General features: G+C 33.9%; 1 protein-coding gene across 1 annotated transcript; it reads left to right on the forward strand.

The window, feature by feature from the left end:
- Nucleotides 1-3654: 3654 nt before the first annotated feature.
- Nucleotides 3655-8262, forward strand: LOC148273620 (uncharacterized; the record flags this gene model as incomplete). Its single annotated transcript, XM_088238425.1, has 3 exons — nucleotides 3655-3919; nucleotides 6081-6262; nucleotides 8098-8262. Coding segments are annotated over 3 exons (612 nt in total), but the record flags the coding sequence as incomplete, so codon positions are not given.
- Between the last annotated feature and the right edge of the window lie 2255 nt (nucleotides 8263-10517).

Raw genomic sequence — 10517 nt, forward strand, 5'->3', positions numbered from 1 at the left:
TTGGAAAATCGATACTGTGTATTCTGCGGGCGACTGGCGGCTGGCGGCTAGCTAGTAACGACAAAAGTGAACTCGTGCATTTTGTCTCTTTTATCGTCAAAATACTTAAATCTTTTCTTGCCATTATCTATCCTTTAAAACTATATATGCCACCTAAACATCGATGTACATTTTTGCGATGAAAATATTTTACAACCTACATTATTTTTTTTCATTAAAATATTTCCCTGGGAGTATCAGTAAACCCCATAGTGGTGAGTATTTTAAATACCTACATATTATTACTGTGAGTAATCAAAATGAGCATTCTGAGGTTACACAATATATTAACACGCTAAGTAAGTTACAAAATATTATTACTGTGAGTAATCAAACTAGGCATTCTGTGTTTGGACACACTAAATAAGTTACTCAATATTTTTTCGTATCCTTTTTCGTCGCTTTTGCTTAGATTCTTAATATATAATAATAAGTAATATTGCCCTGTTTTACATAGCGCCGTTGTTGTGAAAAATCACCGTAAGGGCGCTTTACATATGTATGTCGCCATGTTTTTTTTTCAACGGTCTGACCTTAGGAAATTTTCCGTCTGTTGCTTGTGGTAAAAAAATGTTATATCACCCCGCGCTAAGGAATTATTTACTTAAGTCTTTTAAGAGTAAACTCATGACGTTTTCTAGAAAAAAAAGATCGGCTTATAAAACGGATACAAGATTTAATTAATAATATATCGAAGAGTCCTGACTTAACACGGAATTTTCTAACAAGTCGGGACATAAAAAACATATAATTGTGTCTATGTAAAATTGTGTATTTTGTGCATTAAATAAAAAAAAATAAAAAAAATATTTGATGTTAAAAAAAAAAAAATTGTGTTTTATGTTTTCGTAGACAACATGTGTTACAAATTAATAATACTTTTTATATTTAGATTCTCTTTTTTTTTTGTTGCTTTTTTTTATTTCGAGGCATTTTAGCGATTCGTTTATTTAATTTTACTCCACCCATTTCCATTTCGCAGTCTTTTAAAGCAATTACTGAGTTTATTTTTAATTTAGAGATTGCGTAAAGGATCTTCTTTAAAACAATGGATAAAGTTTGTGTTTGAATTCGTGGAACTTTTCGGTGTTGTAATGAAAAAAATCCTATCAAAATATTTTCTTTGAAATTTCTGTCAAGAAATAATTTTGTTACCAAGTTATTTAAACGCGTTGCCGTCTTTTGAATCCGCCCTGGGGTATAACATTTTTAGTAAATACATATCTCCTTACCACTTTTACGCTATCATGTTTTCGATTTGGTTTAGTTTGATCTAAAATTTGCCCCAGAATTACGTTGTACGTACTCCAACAATTTTTTTAAGCAGAGATTGTATTTTATTTTATTCAGAAAACATACAGTCATACATAATAAGTATTGAAAACAATAATTTTTTAACATAAAAAGACCAATTAAGTTTTCATAAATTATGCAAAAGATATAAACATTAAATGTGACAAAAAAATAAAATAAATTAGAATTTCAAGTGAGAAAAGAATAATTGGCTTAGGCCGTATGTATATAATAAATAAATAAATTGTCAACATTTGCGTTTTCCATGGAGGTAATAAATTAAAATAAATAAAAATACCGAATGCACACTCCGAGCCATCCACGCACACACACATGAACGCACATATAAAACATACACAAACATATACATTATATTACATGCGGCACATATACATAGCATTAACCACTCAAGATGCGTATTCAGCAACTATCACAAATAATCGACCCCATGAAGAAATTTTCTGTATAAATGCAACGTTCAGTTAAAAATGTCTACATCAATACTGAGTCCATTATAATTTCTACAAGTACGTCTTAATTATGAATTCGAGGTATGTATAATTGTTTTTACAAGTTGGTACACAAAAAAGGGAATTTAATCTGGTATAGCGATATATCCATACTGAGTCCATTATAATTTCTACAAGTACTTCTTATTAATGAATTCGAGGTATAATTGTTTTTACAAGTTGGTACATAAAAAAGGACAACTGAAACTAATATTTTGTAAAAGATACGGCGAATCATCCATATTATTTAGAATTTTGAAAAGAAAAATTAAATCAGATGTAAGGCGCCTTTTTAAAATTAATCAAAGATAAGCCGTAATCATTTTCAATGTTGCCAAAACGATATTCCAGGCTTCTTATAAATTTCTTTTGAATGTTCTCAATTTGATTAATATATACATTACACTTATTAGATAATTTTTATTCTAAATTATTATATTACTTTATCCTCGTCATCATCATCATCATCATTATGATTATTCCATATCCGCTCCCTTATTAAAAAAAAATATATATATATAAGCGAGAAATTTAGCTTATTACGAACAAAAGTAATATAATATGATCTCCTTATACCAAAACTAAATCCAATTAAATGTATCTACTAAGTACTAAAAAAGAAGACTATCAATATTTTGGTCATCAATGTATAAATTTTTGCAGTTTTTTTGCGATTTGTTCTGTTGAAAACTTGTGAAAATATCGAAATACAAGACGAATATGCGATATTTCGAGAAACGATCAACTTTGAACAATATGTCTGAATTACGTAATCGTGAGTTAGCGTTTTACGTATCGCAATTTCACAATCTGTTCCTATCACAAATGCAGTGTATATTTTATCGATACTCCTCATTTCTTAGAGCATATTTCAATAAATTGTCCCGTAAAGCCAACACAAGTTAATTTTTTTATAATCCATTGCCCAAAAAAAGTTCAAAACTCGTTTATTCATCGTAGCTGCTCCAAATTTAACTTAGGTACTTTGTCTCTATTTAGATATTTTCAATACAAAATTTCGTGACTTCAAAAAAAAAACTTTTTGAAACACTCAAAAATGAAACATTTGTCATTGTGTTATTGCAAGTTTATGTTCCTATAATTGAGGGTACTACTTGCAAACCCGGCAAAATCCAAAATCTAAAAAAAGTGAGATATGAATTGAAACTTATTCAGAGTACAATTTTTTACAATAATTATAATATTTTTAGTTAAAAATACGACTTTATTTGTCAAAACTTGACTTTTAAATTATCGGGTTTGTTACAAACATGGCAACCTCTACTTGAGTATTGTAAAGTTGGAATGTATAAAATTAAATGTATTATTTCACTTCTGTTTCTCGACATAATCATGCTTATGTCATCATTGCTTACGTATAAAATATTTACTGATTATGATTAAAAATTGAAGTTTAATAAAAGTTGACGTTAAGTATTGTATCAGTTTTTTGTGATTTGCTCAAAATAAAGAAAGGTGGATTTTTCCGGGTTTGCAAATAGTTCCCTTATTTATGTTCATGTTATTATCATATCAAAATTTTGAATCGGTCAACTATATTATGAAAATCCCTGTCGTCGTCCCGTCCCCCTGGATGTTTGGGCCCCTAGACTGGGGCCTAGTGTGCCTACAGCGGTAAGGGGGCTGTGAGCGTAAGACTGATCATCTATGTATCTAATAATCATGTACAGTGCCATATGCACCACTGGATGTGAACAAGGAAAATTGCAATGACGAAAGTTTTAGATTGAATTCCCTTCGCAAAGTTACATATGTCTGTCAATCCTCACTGACGAATGATTTCTCGTTTCAGCAATCTGCGTCTCCAACAAGGAGCAGCGGGCGGACCGCCCCCGAGATGGCGTAGGTCCGGCTGAGCCGCCCGCCATGGGCGCCAGCGTGGGCCGGCACGGCCGCAGCAGCAGCAGCGCGGGCGGCGGCGGCGCGGGGGGCGGCGGCGCGGGCGGCCGGCGGCGCGCGCAGTCCAGCGGGGACCTGTGCGCCGCGCCGGACGTCAGCTCGCTGCGGGACTCGTGCTCCGTGGCGGGCTCCGTGTCGGATGCGGCCACTTGGAACAGGTAAGAATATCGGCAAAACGCCTTCCACACGGCGAGTCTGCTTTGGAGCCAATGAGTTCTCCGAACACCTCGGTAGTGAAACGGCAAAAGGCTATACCTGCTGTTGACACAATTTTACAAGAGCGAAAAAAGGTTTTGAAATCGGTTGGACAGAGCACAGTATCATGAATTTTAAAAGATAATTTCAGGCTTCGAAAATATGCGTAATTAGCTTCTTCTCTCAACCTTTATTAATATTGTTCTTAATTTAACATTTACAATTTTGGCATAGTACAATGCAAATGAGAGATACATAACGTTTCTTCGAAAGTTTGCTCTATACGAACTGTTACAGAATGGCGAGGGGTGGTGACGGCTCAGGTTTACCTGATCGGACTTGTTTCTTCTGGTTAACTTACAAGTTAATGAACTAATAGAACATACCACATCCCCTCAGAATTGAGAAAATAAGATTAAAGATGACAGACATGTAGGATTTGATGCTAGTAGATGCATGGGAGCTCTTACCCAGGCATTGCTATACAAAGTATGATCTTGGGCAATAATAACGGTATAAATCCTCCTCCTGAAGACGCCTAACGAGTTTCCAATGGCTTCAATGCTCCTCGCAGGGTGTTTGTGTAACTTATACAGAGTTTACCAATAGGGCCGATAGGATATTTATAGCTCATGGCGGCAATATTTAAATTTCAAATTTTGACATCTGTTGTCAGTTGTCATCAGTAAGGTTTGCCTTTTCATAGTGAATCGTTTCACGTTGTCCTAGTGTTTGGAAATGGTTAAAATATTCTATCAAAATTCAAGAGGTTTTGCTGCTGCGCAAAGAGCTTTTCCTACAAAATAAATCCGTCATTTTGCTCCTTCTGAGCTCGCTATTCGTTGCATAATTTAAAAGTTAGAGACTGAATTTTCTCTACACAATATTAAGCCATCGACACGACATTTTTTGTGGGGCCATGTTAAATCACAAGTTTACATCGACACATCCAGGACTCTTGATGAGTCCGAAGCCAACATTCGCTTCACCGTAGCCGCCATACCATCCGAAATTCTGAACAGAGTCATCGAAAATTGGCGTCACTGGATTAATCAGTGCAAGAGAAGCTGCGGTGGTCATTCAAACGAAATTTTGTTTAAATCATAAATGACATTACACCTACCGCCTAATAAAATTATTCCGCATTTTTTTTATCGAATCGACTGTTTTATATTTCAATTTTAAACCCTATCGTTCTTATTATACCTCCCATCTACGTATGCGAGGCAGGTAACATAGTCGTGGGTTGGCGTAATAAGTGTGTAAGTGATGATTCAGGAAAAAATCAATGCCCTCTAACCCAAAGTGTACGTCCAAATCTTTGTACTGGATTGATATATCATGCGTATCCCTTGTATCTAATGCTATCGAGCATCCATTTCAAAGGAAAGTTTTTCTTTCCTATAAGTATGTGATGACTTTGGTATCCTTTCCAGCTACCGTTTCCTTGAGCCAATATATATTTTAGTTTTCCTTTTATAGAATATCTGCCCAGTCACAGTTCGAGGTGATTGATTGTAGCGGCAATGATTCATCGCGTTTTATCGAATCTTCAGTACGCGTATAAATAAAAAGTGTTACTTTGCCCTGTCAGTATTATAACCCTTCAATGCGCCCAGGTTTATCTGCCGTCTTCAGACGTATGGTATACTAATATGATAACAATTTAAAACACGCACAACGTACCGACACAGAAAATTTCGTTCTGATACCTACTCTTTAAAAAAAAAACAAGCGAATCGGTTCAGTTTTGGGATGCGGAAAACGGGACAGCGAATGTTGATTTTGTCGATTTTAGTAAGGCGTAATTAGTCTGACGTGCAATTGAAAGCATCCACCACATACCCGAATCCGTTTTAAAGACCAAATGTCTTTCTTCGGATTCACTCATACAAGCAAGCAATTTTTTTTTTCATTTTTGTTTTTTGATTATATTTCATCTTTTACTAACCAAATTCAGTTAGGAAAAGCGCGAACAAATATTTAAATTTAAAACGCTCGATGACAGTTTCCATTTACCTATTTCTACTTTGCCTGGTAGAAAAATAATTTCACACCAGAAAAAAATCATGAATTCATCACTAAACCTTTCCATTTACCTCGGACTTTATTTTTGTTTTACAGCCGATCACTTCCTAGTCATCTGGACGGTAGGCGGAGGCTCGCGTGCGGCGGCTGCGGCCGCTGCAGGGACTGCGCCCCCTCTGAGAACAACAACCACTACAATCATTACACCCGCTCCTTCGGTCGGCCCGTGCACCATCGCCACCACCGCAAGTTCAGTCACCAGTACGGTTGCAAGCTAGGTGAGTTTACTCTCAACAGCGTAGCATGAAGCATAAACAAATATATTATTTTTATCACGGAGATAAGTAGTTTTATCACGGAGCTATATAATGGAGTTCAGAATTCATATCACGGGTTTTTTATAAAATTAAAAACTATGTCACGGAATTAAGCGTTAATGTCACGGAGTTACCACTTTAGAAAGTGTACCACGAATTTTCATTAAAACTGTGTTTATTTGTATCATGTTGTGTTAATGCATGTTTAGCTCTAATATCAAATTCTTATGTATTTTTGTACGAAAATTTTAACCCCAACGTGTCATCATACTTGTTTGCTTACCTTCTATGAATTTTTGGGTATCCTTACTGGTTTCAAACCGTTCGCAACTTTATTTACTGAACGAGAGCCATAAAACTCCGTACTTATTTATTATTGCAATATTTGTACAAATTTGATGGCATGCCTTACCGCTTCGCACAGCTTTTATCAACTCGATATTTTTAATCAATCAAGTTATATTTCGTACCAGTGTACATTTTGCATGGATTCTTAAATGTAATATTTGTTTACTGTGTATTTCAATGTTCGATCCGCGTATTTATTGATTTCTTTTCACTGCACACGCTATTTGTAGATACACGTTCAGATATCCCTCCCTCCCAACTCGATTTATTTCTTCTTTATTGCTTCCCCAGCAAGCGCGTTTAGAATTCGTGTCTTCTGCATTCTGGTAAATCTATGTACTCGGCTGTGGTCTTCCGGCAATAGACTCTCAATGCAAACAAAGCGGTTGTACAAAGATCTAGTCAGTTTAAGAATTACATACAAGGCAGAGTACGAAATGTAATCGAGCAATTTAGACAATTTCATGTGAAGCGGAATACAATTTCCACCCAATTTCTTCAATTCTTGAAATTTATAATTCATTATTTATTTTATTCCATCAAATTAGGCCTACAAATTGTTTTAAACGCTAAAACAATTTTCATTTCTGTTTTTATAACTCGTATTCTTTACAAAACAGGTCTATTTACGTAATATGTACGAGAATAAAACACGAGAGTCCACTTTATGCCGTTTTAAATTTTAAAATGCAGAAATTATCGCAATTCGCTATTTTATATTATACTCCGAAGACCAGTCCACTGTCGTCATAAAAATATTTTTATGTTAAAGTGAAAATCTGAAGTCCACTTTGTTTTAATGCAAAAAACATCACTTGTCCCAGATGTGCTATTTCAATGTGTACACCATCAAAATAATAATTATTTCACATTGAAAGTTCTTCACGGATTGAAATGATCTCATTTGGTTTGAAAGTTATGATATTCTGGAAATCGCACGATCACAAAATGTTGTTTTCTGAACATTTCGTTCAATATGACTCCCGTGGTGTATACTTTAAGGTTTGTATATTAATTTCTGGTCTCAGGATTTTTTAACGGAACAAACATAAAATATTTATTGGGTTTTTTCACATAAACCGATAACCGTAGTGTATCTATGATTTAACTACTACAAATGCCCATGCATAAGAGGATAAGATAAAATAAATAAATCAAATAGATTTTTTTCTTAAGTTATCCTAATTTAACAGGGTTCTTTTATTTATGCTCCGATTGCATGCATGCTTAGCTTACTATTGTCGCTTTGTATGAATATTTTGTTATCCCTTTTTAATAAACTTCTGTGTTATTAAAAAATCTAAAACACGCAGATTTAAAAGAGTCGTTTTCTTTATCGAAGAGTCAAATCTATTTAAATTCAATCGGCGCCTCGGTTTTTCTCTCAAACGCACCAATCCATCAGTTCATGGCTAGAAATTCTTACTGAACCTTGGGTGCTTTTGCAGCAGGGGATCTGGATCCAGTGTGGAAGCTGCAAGATCCTGGATGTGACCAAGGGTACGGCTCTGAGAGATCACCGGAAGAAGAGTTTCCTCCAGCCATGCCGGTTGACGAGGACTTTGACGATCAGGAAGTGGACCTCAGGCAGATGTATCCGTTCATCAACGACGGTAAACTTCCACATAATCTTCAACTATTTTGTGATGTTTTGTCTACTTAGATATCCATTCCTGATCTTCTGACTATCATTGTCTACCGCAAAAACCAAATGAAACAAACATGAGGCCAAAATCGATTCATTTCTAAAACACACGTAATTAATGCCAGAAATTATACAGCGCTTTTACATTCTGGACAGAAATAAAAATATATTGTTTTCTAAAATCATAAAATATGTATTTATTTTTTGTTTTATCCTGTCTTTGTTAAAGGCTACCTTTCAGAGCTTCATAGATCGCTTTAATTATTTTGTTCCTGCGTAAACTATTAATCGTTGGTGTATAATATAACAAAGAGTAATTTGTACCTTAATTGTTTCCAGTTGGTCCGATTTAGTTTGCAACATTGTTGCCTCGCATGTGATGTCACTAGAAAAAATGTTGTAAATATATATTATTATAACTTCTGGTTGTTTGATTTACAAAATGTATTAATGTTTTTTTTAATCCATTTTTATTATTCCTTAATCTTTTAAATATTATGTATGATGTTTAGATTATTAATGTGCTGTTTTGATATTCTTCGTTTGGGATATATTACTTTCCTTTGTACTTTTCACTTATTCGTACGATTAATACATTTTTTAACCGTATATCGTTCGATATTATGATAGTATTTTGGAATGAAATTGAGAGTCGATGTAAATTGGAGGTTAACGCAATACTTAAAACGCTCTCGATGAAAATATTCTTCTTTGTTTTATTATATTTTGATTAATACACATTTTAATGTGTATTTACCTTTTTTTGCCGAGCCGCAATGATATATTAAAAGTTACCTGTTCTCTGAAAATACATAGAGAACTCCATAACATTTCAGTGTCTTACGTAACGTGAGAAATTCTCCACTCTTCTACAAGAGCCCGGAATTTTCTGTCTACGAAAATAAAAACATCAATATCGATACATTTCAATATATCGCTCTCATCCGTACTTTACCTTCACGAAAAAGTAATATTTCTCTCGTTTAAGTATCTGTTCATATCATATAAACATATCATATATGTTTTGAACGGTTAGTACTAAAACTTTCTGTCTTTATTCTCTGAAATTTAAAACAAGCTTTGGTGCATTCGTCAAAAAGTTTCTTTTTTTTCTGCGGATTATTTCAGATTTATTTCCTCGAATCTTTTGTAGAGAGGACGTTTTATTTTATCTTGATTTTTACGTCTCTGGCGCTCGTTAACTACGCCTGAAGGAAAATTTTAATAAAAAAGTTTCCCGCCGAACTTTTTTCATCAGTTAAAGTACTAACCGTCACTGTATCGACATAACTACATTAAGGCTTCGGGACCTTAATTCGAACCACGGAACCATTTTTATCGTGGCTCTCAGCAATCGGGTTGAGATTTTGATCGTCGGATCCTCGAATCCGGCTTTTTACGCCGTGGTTTATTTCGACCTTTAACTTTTTTCCTATAAATCAGCGGACGTATTTTATACCATTGCGAATGCTGAGAAACTCGTGTTTTTGTATTATACCGTTAAAGTCAAGTATTTTATAGTATTGGGAATCAATAGGCTAAAGGATTTATTTTCTCGAGGTTGCTAGTTTTTACTATTCTGCTTCTACATTTTATAGTTCTACGTCGTTATGTCTTATATGAAGGCGTTTTATGTGGCTATTCTACGTAAACTGAAAAATATAAGTCATTTCCGATCATAATCCCGCCCAATTTACAATAACTTACTGTTCTTAAAGAAAAATCTTTGATTATTGAAAAATATTTACGAGTTCATGAAAATAACATTTTTATATGTATAAACTTATATGTATTTATTTAATATGTAATTTATTTTCTTTACTAACTTTGTATACTTTGTGGAAATCTGTTATTAGTATTGAGTTTACACACTATATCTGTTTGTTTACTATAAATATGTATGTAGAACTATTGATTTCCTTAATTTAAAATTTAGCATTGTTTAGAAACGGCTGCAGTTAAAATCTTGTAATTTTTTTTTTATCGAGAACATTCTAATGTTAGGCTGTAAGGCTCATTTTCTCCAATAAAATTTTCGTAAATATATTTTTTTTCATCACAATAGGGCCAAGAGGCCCAATAAATTTTTTTTTTTTCATATATATTTATTTTTGTTAATCTTTGCCTTTAATTTTTGTATAAAATTGTAAGATTCAATATATCCATGTATTTATATTTTTCTCAAACTGAACGGTTTGGGTAAGTAGGAAGAAATTACCTTAA

This window comes from Micrasema longulum, unplaced genomic scaffold (assembly GCF_059751315.1).
Source record: "Micrasema longulum isolate JH-2025_06_02 unplaced genomic scaffold, ASM5975131v1 h1tg001894l, whole genome shotgun sequence".
NCBI classification, from domain to species: Eukaryota; Metazoa; Arthropoda; class Insecta; order Trichoptera; family Brachycentridae; genus Micrasema; species Micrasema longulum.